The sequence below is a fragment of the Streptopelia decaocto genome, assembly GCF_964273445.1.
Source record: "Streptopelia decaocto genome assembly, chromosome: 5".
In the NCBI taxonomy this organism is placed as follows: domain Eukaryota; kingdom Metazoa; phylum Chordata; class Aves; order Columbiformes; family Columbidae; genus Streptopelia; species Streptopelia decaocto.
Window position 1 is genome coordinate 68,919,974 of NC_138659.1, and position 13,470 is coordinate 68,933,443.

At 50.0% G+C, this 13,470-nt stretch overlaps 1 protein-coding gene across 1 annotated transcript in view; it reads right to left on the reverse strand.

Moving 5' to 3' along the window:
* FAM53B (family with sequence similarity 53 member B) overlaps nucleotides 1–13,470 on the reverse strand; it is a 48,668-nt gene that overhangs the window by 10,686 nt on the left and 24,512 nt on the right. The window contains exon 4 of the mRNA XM_082053344.1: nucleotides 7,295–8,022. Within this exon, the coding sequence (XP_081909470.1) occupies nucleotides 7,295–8,022 (728 nt within the window). The remainder of the gene's footprint in view (nucleotides 1–7,294; nucleotides 8,023–13,470) is intronic.

A 13,470-nucleotide genomic window follows, 5' to 3' on the forward strand; every position in this document is an offset into this window, starting at 1 on the left:
TCCAGACTAACCCTGAGCATCTTTCTCTTGAAAATAAAACTCAGCTGCCCTCCTGGTTTATTTAGCGCTGCTTTCTGAAACGCTGCAGGAGTTACGCAAGGCAAGAGACTCTCAAGTAACTTTCAACCATCACTACTAAAATTTTGCATGGGAAAAATATTTTCTACAAAAAAACCACCATCTGCCCAAAAGGCCACGTTGCCTTGTGCCCAAAGGAGCCATTCCCACCACTGCACTGGGCTTAGACACAGATCCAAAACCTGCACCTTGCACCAGCCTTCCAACGCCTCCGAAATCCTATGGAATGAGGTGTGATGGATGAAGCACGTTTGAGGGGACAAAAACCCAACCACCATCTGCAAATCCTGCCACCGCTGCATCCACCGGTGGTGTGGGAGGGAGAAGCAAGCCTGGAAATCTCCCAGAATGCCAGGGTTTGGGTGTTTTTTAAAAACAGTGCGAACAATCGCTTTTGGCTGCCACTTTCGAGCATGCCGATTCATTCAAAGATGAATCTCTGCTCTATAAAAGCTGCTCTTTGGTTCCATGTAGCATAAGAGCCTGGGGACCAGAGGGTTAAATAGCAAGTGGTGAGTCAGATACGTGTCTTGGGGATACAATCAGATTTGTGTGTGTTTGGGACAGGCACTGCCAAGCTCCGCTTGTGTTTCCAGCCCTGGGAATGTGAAATAGGGTCCAACACCCAACCCCGCACCCCTGGACCTTGCAATGGGATGGAGCAGGAGCAGGGGATGGTGGCAGGACACGGTGCCCGGGTACCACGGGGCCCTTTGGCACTCAGACCCCCCTTGCGCGGATGAAGGATGCTGCTGGAGGAGCCCATCCCACGCACACAAGTCCCAGCCCACGCTGGAAAAGTGATTTTGTGGCAGGAATAGTGGCACAGCCCGCTTCTGCTTCCACAGCTGCAGTTATTTTCAGCCCATTGTGTTTGGTGAGTCACCAATTTATAACTGGGGCAGATGGGACCGTTTTGACTGTAAAATCAAAACAATAGATGTCATTGCATTATACATTATTGCTATTAAAAGCTCTGTTGGGTGACTAAAATAAGAGCTGCTACAATAAATCACCTCCTACAAGCATCCTCTGACTGTACCAAAGTACCTTGCCTGAAATGGTCACTCCAAAGCCACAACAACAAATCAGCCATTTCTAAGGAGATGCAACTTTTTTGGGTGCTACTTCTGGCAGCGATATGACTCGGGACCCAAGAGCAAGGCTTTATTGCTGTGGGGAGCACCCAAATTACATCCCGCCCAAGCAGGCACAGCCTCAGGAGCTTACGGACAGAGGTAGGTAAAAAAAATACATTGCCTTCATTTTTCCATTTGGGAAACTGAGGCAGGGAAACTCTGCTCAAAGGACATTTGCAGAAGAGGCAGAAATGGAGCTAATGCATATGAGATCCAGTCCATTGCTGTAACTTCAAAAACATCCTCTCTTCTCAAACATTTTGCCCTCTACACATTAAAAAGCACGCACTTGGATCTGTTAAAACTCTCAGACCAGGCCAATCTATGATGGCCCAAAAAAAGCTTATATTTTTAGCGCAGCACAGGGAAAAACTGATGCAAAACGTCTCAGAAAGCAACAGAAATATATCAGGGGTGAAGCTCCTCGCAGCAGACGAGCATCCTCCCTGGCATGGCAGGCAGAGGATGGCAGCAACATGGGCTTGTGCCAGCAGGCAACCTCAACGGGGACCATTGGTCCACCCTGCCGCAGTGGCCACCAGCCAAGGGGAGGTTTGCTCTAATCCAGCAAATACAGAGATTTGTTTCTCAAAGGAGCAGGTAGGGAAAAAAAAACCTCACGTTAACAGTTCATGCCAGGAATAAACATCATTATGAACCCAATTTCCAATATTGACTTGAATTTTTTTCAACTACTTGTATTTTTTAAATAAAAAGACAAAAACCAGGGCAATGAATAACAATGGTGGCACGTGGAATAGTCTGACCAAAGTTAAATCCAACCGGCTTCTGAGGTCCTTTGCACCCTCCGAACCGAGTTATTTTCTTTTGATCCCGAACCGACGGCTTTTTCCCACCAAGCCACAAACTGACCTTTGCAAGCTCCCTTCGTTCGTGTTTATTTAAAAAACACTGGGGCTTGGAAGCTGGAATCTGTCTCAGAAGTTACATCAATAGCAAACTATTTCCTGGGATACGACTGGAATTTAAAACGTGCAGTTTCTTCCCCTGTCACTACCTTCTGGCAATATTTGCCACCAGCTCGAGTGGGCGCTGACGCCAACTGAGATCAGTGCCGCCCCTCCTGCCCCCACTGACGAGCCTGAAAGCTGCCCGAATTTAAGCAGAAAATCTTCTCACGTGGAAATTTAGAGAATTTTACCCCTGGAGGAAAGAGCTGGGTGACCAGAGAAGTCACTTCTCCCATCCTGCAGTTTAAAACTTCTCCCCACACAGAGTCAAGACCAGCCTGACACATTTCCAGGCTGGTGAGATGTTTACTTCAGCTTTGGGAGCGTACGGGCCCCTCCGGCATGGATCCACACATAAACTGCCATTATTCCTTAATTTGAAGGGGACAACAAGGCAGGGGACAGCCTGGCCCCCAACCATCCAGACCATTACACACTCAGCTCCTCTGCATCTCCAGCCCAGGCTGAAACTGGTTTTCATCCTGAAAAACACCAAGAACCACATGCCCGTATTTCTTGTGATTCCCGGTGAGGATGACTCCATCCTGCAAAGGCATTTGCTCCTCAGAGGACAGTCAAGTCACCCCATGAATGGCACGCAAATTGTCCCATTGTACCCACCTCCAACATCTCAGCATCCTCCCCGTAACTTTGTGTCTTTCAGGTGCAAAGTCTTCTCTAGAACTCTTCCTTCTCAAGCACACTCAGTGCTTCAGAGTATCATAGGATCACAGGATGGTTTGGGTTGAAGGGACCTTCCAAGCCCATCCAATGCCCCCCCTGCCATGAGCAGGGACATCTTCACCAGCTCAGGTTGCTCAGAGCCCCGTCCAGCCTGGCCTGGGATGTCTCCAGGGATGGTTCAGCCACCACCTCTCTGCCCAACCTGGGACAGGCTCTCACCACCCTCAGGGGCAACAATTTCTTCCTCAGGTCCAGCCTTAATCTCCCCTCTTTTAGTTTAAAACCACCACCCCTTGTCCTATCAAAGGGTTTACCCAGGCCAGGCACACACACACGTACATTGCTCTCCCCCCATTTTTAAGGCACCCACAATTATATATATATATATAAATAAAAATATATAAATATATAAAATAGAATAATAGAATCATTTGTTTGGAAGAGACCCTCAAGATCAATGACTCCAACCATTAACCTAACTCTGGCACTCAACCATATCCCTAAGAACCTCATCGTATCTATAAACATATATATAAATGATTCACTTAAAAAAATCTGCACAAGGGATAGCTGAGTTGGGAAATGCATTAACAGAAATTAAAATGTCTCAGTAACAACTGTATCAAAATTTTACAAGGCAGGAAACAGAACGGGCAAGAGATAGCGAGGGCTCGTTTTGCCACTGATGGGGACGATTGCAAATTCTCATTCGGGGTGGCCGTGGTCGGTGTCACAGATGTGCCACGTGTCCCTCGCAGCTCCCATGTGAAGGGAAGCGATCCGCTCCGCCAGCACAGACGCTGGCCCATGGCTTGGCTTCTCCTAAATGACTCAACCAAGCCACCAAACCCTGTGTTTGGTGTTTCATGAGGCGTTTCAGCATGCAGCGCCCCAAATCCTGTGGGAAACATCAACACAGAGACGCTGAAAAGCAGCGGGCGCAGAGATGGGAGATGGCAAGTCCCCAAGTCACCAGCGCAGCGAGGCGCCTTTGAGAAGAACCACACCAGATTATGGGAGAGGAAAACCACGCAGCTCTCTACACTAGACAGCATCTCTGGCAGACTCTCTATTTTTAGAAAAAATCCGGTTTTCTCACTTAATACACCTTGCAAAAGGTGAAACCACCTGTTCCTGCAAAAATGAGCCCACCGGGCAGGACAGACGGGGTCCAAGTGTCCTAGTAGGGCTCCTGCCACCCTCGTGACATCGCTCGTCTACCATATACTTTAGGCACACACACACATCAACAAAATAAAACCACCTTTTTGAGAAACCTACCAATTCACAGAAAAATCTGATCCCGACCATTCCTGGTCACAGCCTGCCAGTACGGACACAGTCCCCAGAGCTGTGAATCGAGACTGCGCCTAGGAAAGGAGAGCTCGCTGCCACGAGATTCATTAACGTGCTGTCAGAACAACTGAGGAAGGAATTTTTGATGCTGAGGGTGGTGAGAGCCTGTCCCAGGTTGGGCAGAGAGGTGGTGGATGAACCATCCCTGGAGACATCCCAGGCCAGGCTGGACGGGGCTCTGAGCAACCTGAGCTGCTGAAGATGTCCCTGCTCATGGCAGGGGGGGCACTGGGGGAGCTGGGAAGGTCCCTTCCAATCCAAACCATTCTGTGATTCTATGAACTGCTGCGATTTCAGAGGTGGGATGTTGTCCTCCTTTGGCTTGTGCTTCACATGGAAGGTGGAAAGCAAGCCCAAGCCTTGCACCGAAATGAGAGGATGGTTGATGTCCTCGTTTTAAGGGCACAAGGGTGGTTGGAGATGCCAGGCAGCTCACCCAGTACCCAAAACCCAACTTGCTTGGGGTGAAGGACAGAAACTGGCCTCTTCGCATCTCACCTGCCTCCGGACACTGGGGATCATTAAATGACACATCATCGTCACCCATGTGCCTGAGCGCGACCCGACGGGTTTCCACCCAGTTCGAAGGCAAAGCAGCACACAGCAGAGCGTTGGCGTGCGTTTAAAAAGAGCTGAAGGATTTATGCAGTGCTGCGGCTTTCAAACATTGTCGCTATTTCAAAAACAACTGCATTCACGGTTTGGTTTCTGCCCGAAGTTAAAGCCACACTCTGCTTTGGTATCATCTAAGTAAATAAGAAGGGGAGTGATATGGGCTCACCGTCTCTCTCTGAGCTATGGGAATTGCAGAGAAGAGACAGAAATGGGATTTTGAGGAATTAAAAGCAATATTTTCCCAACTATTCTCCCTCCCAGAAGAACTTTAACATTTAGGTCTCTTTCTTAATTAGCCTAGTTATGTGGCCATGTAATTGCTTCCAGGAGCAGCTCCCTCCTCTCCTGCCTGGCCTACATATCCCTACTGGTATGTAGAAAACATTGCTTTCAAGTCAAATTATTTTTGATTATGGTACAGGGTTTCAGGCCTGTAACACATGTGCTTACCAGCATAAGCCAAAATTAACAATCTACTGCCAGAGCTGGATGCTGATCCAGCACCCAGTACCCCTGGTCTGGTCCCCCAGGGACTCTCAGCATGCCCTGTGCCTCAGTTTCCCCATCTGTAAAGTGAATGCCTTGAGATCTAGTGGAAAGCACAGTCTGGACACTTTGGTTTTTTCTTTGTTTTGTATCACAAAGACCATTGCACACAAGCCGTTTCTACCCCATACAAAGCCAGCCACGTGCAGCCAGGCAGACACCTCGCCGTTAATTCAGCTCTTCACCTGGAAGCACCTGCTTTCCAGTCTCCTTCCCAGAGAAGCTTTAAAAGCAGCCTCAGGGAATAACCAAAGCTGCAGGGTTTTCTTGAGCACATTTATTCCCCGTCTCCCACTGCCCACGAGGAATCCATTGGTTTTCACCGCCTTCTCATCCCAGGGAGGGCTCTGGCCATGTCCCACGCCCCACCAAAGGCAAGAATGCTCCCCAGAACTTGCCTAATCCTGCTCGTCCCTCTGTGCCAGTCCTCCCACGCAGAGAGCAGCCTGCCATGGCTGCTTTTCATAACTGAGCAGCTACGAAAGCCCTGGCCCTCACACAGCTCCAGGCTTCGCTTTCTTCCCACTCTGCTCCGGTCCCAGCAGCGCATCGCTGCATCAGGGATGCACCCGCTGCTGTGGGCACTCAAACCCGGCTGGGATTCCTCCCTGGGAACCAGGGATGCTCCACGGCACGTGCCTTGGGCTGGATCCCGGTTGTGGAGTTCCTTGGTGATGGTGGTGTTGGATGTTTGCACCAGCAACCTGGGTGTTTGGCAGCAGCCCCAGCCACCCAGCCTGGAGCAGGGGGCGAGAAGGGGGGTCCCCATCACCGGCACTGGGGAGATGCTGCACCCAGGCAACCCCTTCCCTATTCCTGCAGTGCTTGGAGCTTTGGGATCCTTCCCTTATCATATCAGTTCTTGCAGAGAATGAACCACCCCAACAACTATTTTTGTTTAATCTCATGCTTAAGGGCAGCCAAGAAACGCAGGATGCTCAGGCGTCGCTTTCTCACTTTGCAGGATTTTTTTGATGTGGAGGACAGTAGCCAGAGAAAATACAACTCTTCCTTAAGTTTTTCCAGGAACATTAACTGAGCTGCTTTCAGATGTATGAATGATCAAATTTTTGTCATCCTTGGGTCACTTCCCTACACCAAAGCCATGGCTATCCAAAGTATTAATGTGAGCCTGGCCTCAGCATCCACCAGAGGGAAAGGGAAGCTCCCGCTGACTTCTCAGGCATCTCCCCAGCCAAGCCCTTTGCTTCCCAGCCAAAAACTTTCCCCCTTGATCTGGCATGATGGAGAAACTGGCTTTGCCCCACAGCATCCTTGGAGAGCAAGGGAGGTCAGTGCCAGTGTCACTTTGGCTCTCACTAAAGTCCCATCACCCGGTCTTGCAGGGTGAGGACTTGGGAGCAAAATCCTCCCCGATTCGCACTTCAGATCTGTAATCTGGCTTTTGTGCAGCAGATTGAAGAGGGAGGTTGTTTTTTGTGTTTGTAACTGAAAATGCAATGTGATAACATCTCCAGAGCGGAAAATTACAGAGGCAAAGAGCAAGTAAAGCCCGTAGTGGTATAAATTCGGCTCCTAACGGAGCCAGGGGCAGGTGCCTCAGGGTGCTGCCTTCACCTGCTCACAGCAGGCTTGGGGTTCCTCTCTCCTGAACTCAAGAATGTGGCGTTTACCATATTCCTTCTTAAAACACGTGGCAGAAGGAAACACCACGGTGGACTCAGCACACAAAAATCAGCGCAGGGTTTTATGAAAGGAGTCCATTTGGAGGGGAACGGGTTTTCTGCTTGCACAGAACGCGCTTGCCCACAACGCCCGTGTCACCCTGCGTGCCGCAGAGGTGCCTCGGGAGGATGCTAAAGGCTTTAGAGCAGAGCTTTTTTAGCTAAACCATCACCTCCCCGCTGAGCCCCGGCTCGCAGGGATGGCACCGCCGCCTCTTACCTGGGTCATCTTGGCGAGGTCCAGCGAGGGCCGTTGCTCCTGAACCTCCTCCGGTCTCCGCCGCTTGACCCCGACCTTCTTGTCATTGAGGACGCAGGGCTGCGAGCGGCTTCGGGAGAGCCCCCCGGCGCGGCGCCCCAGCTCCGGCGTGGAGGCGGGCGTGCTGCTGGCCGAGGGCCCGCAGTACTCCGAGGAGGAGGAGAAGCGGTCGTGTGAGCAGGAGAGGGACCTCTGCATGTCCACCCGGTCCCCCCCGCGCCCGCCAGCGGCCGATTTCCTGGCCTGGCATCCCAGGCGGCCGCCAAGGGCGGGATGCTCGCCGGAGAGCGGGTTGGAGCGCGAGGGCAGGCTGAAGCTGGAGCTCCTCTGCATGGTGGCAAAGCCGTTGGAGTAGCGTTGGACGCTGCCCCCGCTGTAACATCTCCGTTTCTCCACCGGGGTCCAAACCTTCGAGCCTAAAGGTCTCCAGGAGGTCCCACAGCTGGACATTTCATCCGAAAACGAGAGCGAGCGGCACTGGCGCTTGCTAGGGGGTGCCGAGGGGTTGCCGTGGGGGTCGCTGAGGCTGAGGTCTTTGATCAGGTTGGTGACGGAGCAGGTGCTGGTCGTGTCCCTCGGCCAGCGCAAGCTCTCCTCGCCCTTGTCCGACAGGCAGTCCCAGATGTTGGTGCCCGGCTGCTCGAGCTGAAGTGGACATTTCCTGCTGAGATCCCTCCATCTGTCATTTTCTGGTTCAGAAAGAAAAAAAGCAAAAAAAACAACAAACCCACACATGCACAGGCATTAGTGTTAATTAATTCTGTGATTCGCTTTCTACGTCCATAAACAAAAAGAGTAGCATATGGGGCGTTTTCCAGTACAAATTAATTAACTCGTGGAATATGGTTTTCCAAACTGCCAGCAGAACGGTCTCTGCAGCGTAGATGGAGAGAGAAAATGATAATCGCAGCAGGAGCAAAACTGCTAAAGAAGATAAAAACATGCCTTTGAATATCCACATTGCACTAGCTAAGGGAAATTCAGTGTTATGAAACGACATGGCCATTGCCTTATTGCTGTGCTAAGTCGTGTCTGAGATGCGTGTGGTTTGTCCTGGGCTCCACAATTGCCCAAGAGGTTCCCAAAAACTGGACATGAAGAGCATAAAGCTGTAGCACTGCTGGGTGAGATGGACAAAACACTGTATTCCCACCAGGGCTCTGAGCATCTCCTCCAAACCAACTCAAAGATACTGAGTTTAACAAAAGTCGGTAAACATAAAAAGCTCTAAGATGTCTGATGCTATAACAGACAATAAACCGCCAGCAGTTCTTTGCAAGTTGCTGTTCTTAGGTGCATGTTGTAAGGCTCATCACCCCTCTCCTCGTCGTCCCCAAAATCTGGTGCCCATAGCACCAGGTACCCACACCCTCCTACTCTTCTGCAGCAACCTGGGCTTAGCATCTCTTCAGGGCTGCCTTGAAAATCACAGTTGTACCTAGCACAGCCACTTGTTTGCATTTCTGTAACAAACATAACACTGAAGCATCTATTTAAAGGAATAAATTGCTTAATAGGTTCACTTTTTTTTTACATTTTCTCCCTCTTTCATTCCGCTTGTTTACAGGGGAATTTTTTAACTCCTGCAAATCTGCCTTGCATTAACAGTCTTCCAATGCAGCACAGTAAAAGACAGTGGTGACCTGTTGCATGGTTTTGGGGTCAGCATAAAATTATTCCTTTTATCAGATGGGTTTTGCGATCCCTGGATAAACCTCTGAGAAACCTGCACCTTCAAAGTCCGTGGGCTGAAGCGTGGACAACTACAGGCAGCAAACCCAGCTACAACATCCATTAATCCCCCCCGGTGACCGTGTCGAAAGAGAGGATTAAAGGTGATGATTTAATTCCTGCACACATCCCACTGATGATAAAAGAAGGAAGCAAAGTATCATCACGGTCTGGCTCCCCAGTGCAGGCTCTCTGCAGCTACGTGGTTGACGCTCAACAGGAAAACCATGGTAGGACAACCCCATCGGTTGCTGCAATGGAAAAAAGTCATCACCCGCCAGACCTCTGGTGACTGTTTTTGTCATCGGCTGCTGCAAACAGAGGCAAATCGTGCTCGCTAACCGTCGCTGCCAAGTTTCGTGCGATCGTATCTAAATCATGCAATATTTTTTTAGGGGTTTAGGGGTTTTTCCACTCCGAAGGATAAATTCAAAGCCGTACCCAGCCCGCAGCTGGAGGTACCAGCCTGACAGGGATGGTGCAACGGTGCAAAATGTTTCTGACCAAGGCTGAGTTTCAAGTCAGGAGGTGAGATTTGGGGCCCCTCACACCACTCTTGGCCAGTTTTCCCATTTCTCCCTGTGTCCAGATGCCGCCGTAACAGCTCCAGCCACAACCAGCCTGGCCCTGCCCTCAATAAACACATGGCATTTTAACCATCGCTGGCCTCATTTTAATAAACACAATGAAAAGTGAGAAACCTGTGCTAAACAACTACATCTATGTTTAGATCTTTATTATTTTCCCCCTCTGCATTATGTTGCCAGCAGAGAGATTTCTCGGGTCAGGTCAGCAGACAAAAGAAACAGAAATAGAAGCTGATTTTTTCATGGCAAGCTGCCACGAACCTCCGGCCGGAGATGTCGCGCTGTACAAAAGGCCTGGGTGAGGAGGATACGGGACACCTTCCTCTTTCACCCCTGCTTCAGCACAAACAGCTATAAATCTTCAAAACTTTGCAAAGAGCCTGGTAATCGCACCGTTATCCTGGCACCAGCTTGGGGTTATTTGCTTTTCCCCTTGTACTGTGGGAGCTGGGGTTTTTTTTTGGCAGGGGTCACACAGAGCACCCCTGGAGGAGACCCTGGCACACCCTGGCCCCCCAAACCCCAAGCACCAGTAATTGGTCCCAAACTACCAAATAACCCAGAAAATAGGGGGTTTTTAAGTGCAAACAGAAAACTGTTCACCCTTAAATTGAAAAGGGAGTAGTCCATGGGCTGAGGGTGTAATTCAAGGACTTTGGAAAGCCTTATTGAGGAAAAACAGCTGGTTTTCTGTTCAATTTTTTAAGACTAAGATTCACATCCTGAGCACGCTGATAACAATAATTGCAGTGGAGCCATTAATACTGCTGCAGTTAAACATGTATTAATTTTCTTACATTACAAACCCCAGCTCGGTTTACCCCCAGGCAGTAATTTGTTCCAGGATAAAACCCACCATGAGAACCCCTCAGTTCACAAGTGAGCTGCTTCGCTGGAAAACTCTCCTTTGCCTATTGGAAAAATGATAGGAGCATATTTACAACCATAGAATGATGTAAGTGTGGCACGAGGAGCTCTACTGATTACACAGGTCTTTCACGGCTCTAAGTGTCCTTGGCTGAAATACCATCTTGCTTTTGGATTTTAACTTAAAACTGCAAAAATAAACACTTCAAGTCACTTAATCAGCACGTCCAGCAAATTACTTTCGAGACATTTTGATCTGCAAATCTGCATTTCCAGGGCGAGGCAATACTAAGTGAATTTTCTGGCATCTCTTTGGTTGTGAAACAGCTTTCCAGCTCCCAAGACACAGAGGGGTGTTATCGGCAGCCTGGGGAGGACCAAATTTCTCATCCTGCCCTCTCTGGCCACGGCAGCAGCAGCCTGAGCCCTCCTGCAAACCACGCATGGAGCAGCAAGAAATTCAGACCAGCACAAAGCAGCGTTAGATTCAGGTTACAGCTGCGAGCTCCCAGGCTGCCCATCCTCTGGAGGACCCAAACCCAAATTATTTCTGCTTTCCAAAGCAAGGCTGAGATAGTTGGCTCTGATTTAGCCCCAGAGACAGTTTGGTGGCAAAGCCGTTGGCCCAGGGCTTTGGTGGGACTTGCTGGGCTGGGCAAGCGGCGACAAGCCCCAGCAAGCCCCAGGCTCTGCCCGCCAGGTGATCCTCACCTGGTTTATGATATTTGCCCCTCTCTCCTATTTTCAGAGACAAGCAGAAGCCACCTGTATGCAAGCATAGTAAAACCTGCCCTGGTACCATCGACAGCATGCTCCAACACCATCAGCACCATTATCTCTTCCATTTAGGCAAAAAAGACCTTCACTTCTGGGAGTGAACACACATTCATAGAACCATCTGGTTGGAAAAGACTGTAAAGATCATCGAGTCCAACCATTAACCCAACACTGCCAAGTCCACCTCTAACGCATGTCAATGAGAACCTCATCTCCATGTCTCTGAAACCCCTCCAGGGATGGTGACTCCAGCACTGCCCTGGGCAGCCTGTTCCAATGCCCCACAGCCCTTTGGGGAAGAAATTGTTCCCAACATCCAACCTCAACCTCCCCTGGTGCAACTTGAGGCCGTTTCCTCTGCTCCTGGTGCTTGTTACTTGGGAGAAGAGACCTACCCCCCCTGGCTCCAAGCTCCTTTCAGGCAGTTCAGAGATCAGAAGGTCTCCCCTCAGCTCCTGTTCTCCAGCTGAACCCCCCAGGTCCCTCAGCACTTGTGCTCCAGCCCCTTCCCCAGCTCCATTCCCTTCTCTGAACTCATGAACAACATCCATCTGTTCTCCGGTGCAACCTTCACCACATCAAACAAGCCCAGCAGTCCAGTGCACTCGTGAGCTGAAATCACATCCCAAAATCAAGGTGCTGTCCTCCAAATATCTCTGAGGGCTTTGCACAGCCCCACGGAGAACAGGCTCCATCCTCGCAGCATCACAGCCACGTTTCCAGACGCTGAGCTCCAGGTTTTTCAGGAGCAGCGCAGGGACGTGCCAGGTACCTTGGAGCTTCGGGACGGTCACAGGCTTTTCAAACGACTGCCGTGCTCCTCTGGTGACAGAGTCACTTTTAATGACCACATGCATAACCACAGGGAAGGGTGTAAAACCAAAACGCTGACACAACTTTAACTACAGCAACACAAATGGGCTGCTGTAATATTTTTACAGCTCCTTTTTATACATAATGCATGATCCTTCTGCTCAAGTTTCCTCTACGTTCTTTTCCCGTGAAATAATTTACATTAATACATAATTTATTACGGCAACTTGTAAAGCAATTACAGGTTTCAATCAATTTTTCTTCTCCTTTTTGGCAGATAAATTCTGTTTGGATCCTAACCCAAACATTTCTCTTCACACGGGTGTGCATCCAATTCCCTTTTTCCCCACGTTGTTCAAGCTGAATTTCAGTCTCTCAGTCTCTGTGCACAAGGAAGAAAGCAGTTTGCATTTTCCACTGTCCCCTGCTTATGTTTGAGAGATGATTTCTAAACGTGGAACAAATTTAATGGTTATAATAAGCTGATGGCAGTGCCATAGAGCCTTCCCACGGCAGAAATAAGATTAAAATACGATGCGTGGAGCTGTGCTTCAATGGGAAATAAAACAGCGGCCCCCAAATCTACCACCGGAGAATAAACACATCAGTGGGCTGCTTGTGCCAACAGCCTGCACGGGGGAGGGAAATTCCCCACCTCGGTGGCAGAACGTGCCCTGCACCTCAACACAATCGTCTGGCGAGGTCTCCTTGCTCCAGCTGTGCCTTGTTGGCTTTCCCTGCCTGTTTTTTTCTCTTTGCAAATCGACTGTGCTTGAACGTGCACCAAGATGCTTTTCTACACTGGTGGCTTTCCAAAAAAATAATCCCTGAAACCCCAGGAAATCCCGGCTCTGAAGCAGAAGGTGTGCGAGCCCTGTATTGGGAGGCAGAGCAGTAGGTGGGCGCTTTCGGGATGCGATCGAGGGGCATCACCCCCCAGCTGGATTTCCTTTGGGCTTCTTGGCTTTTCTCCATCACCCACACGGTGTGAAAAGTCATTTTCCAGGCAGGTGTGCCATGATGAGACCCAAGGCTGCAACCCCACCAGCACCATCACCTCTTGGACCACTGGCGTTGCCCAACTGCGCCAAAGGACGGATGAGGTGACCTGCGTGCTTCATCCATCAAAGAATCACAGAATACTTTGGGTTGGAAGGGACCTTCAAAGCCCATCCAGTGCCACCCCTGCCATGAGCAGGGACATCTTCACCAGCTCAGGTTGCTCAGAGCCCCATCCAGCCTGGCCTGGGATGTCTCCAGGGATGGGAGACACATAAATACCTGCTAAGGAGAGGTTAGGCGATGCTGCCAGGGCCTTGTTAAAATAGCATACATTTTCTTCTGCCATCCACCCAAAGCCTG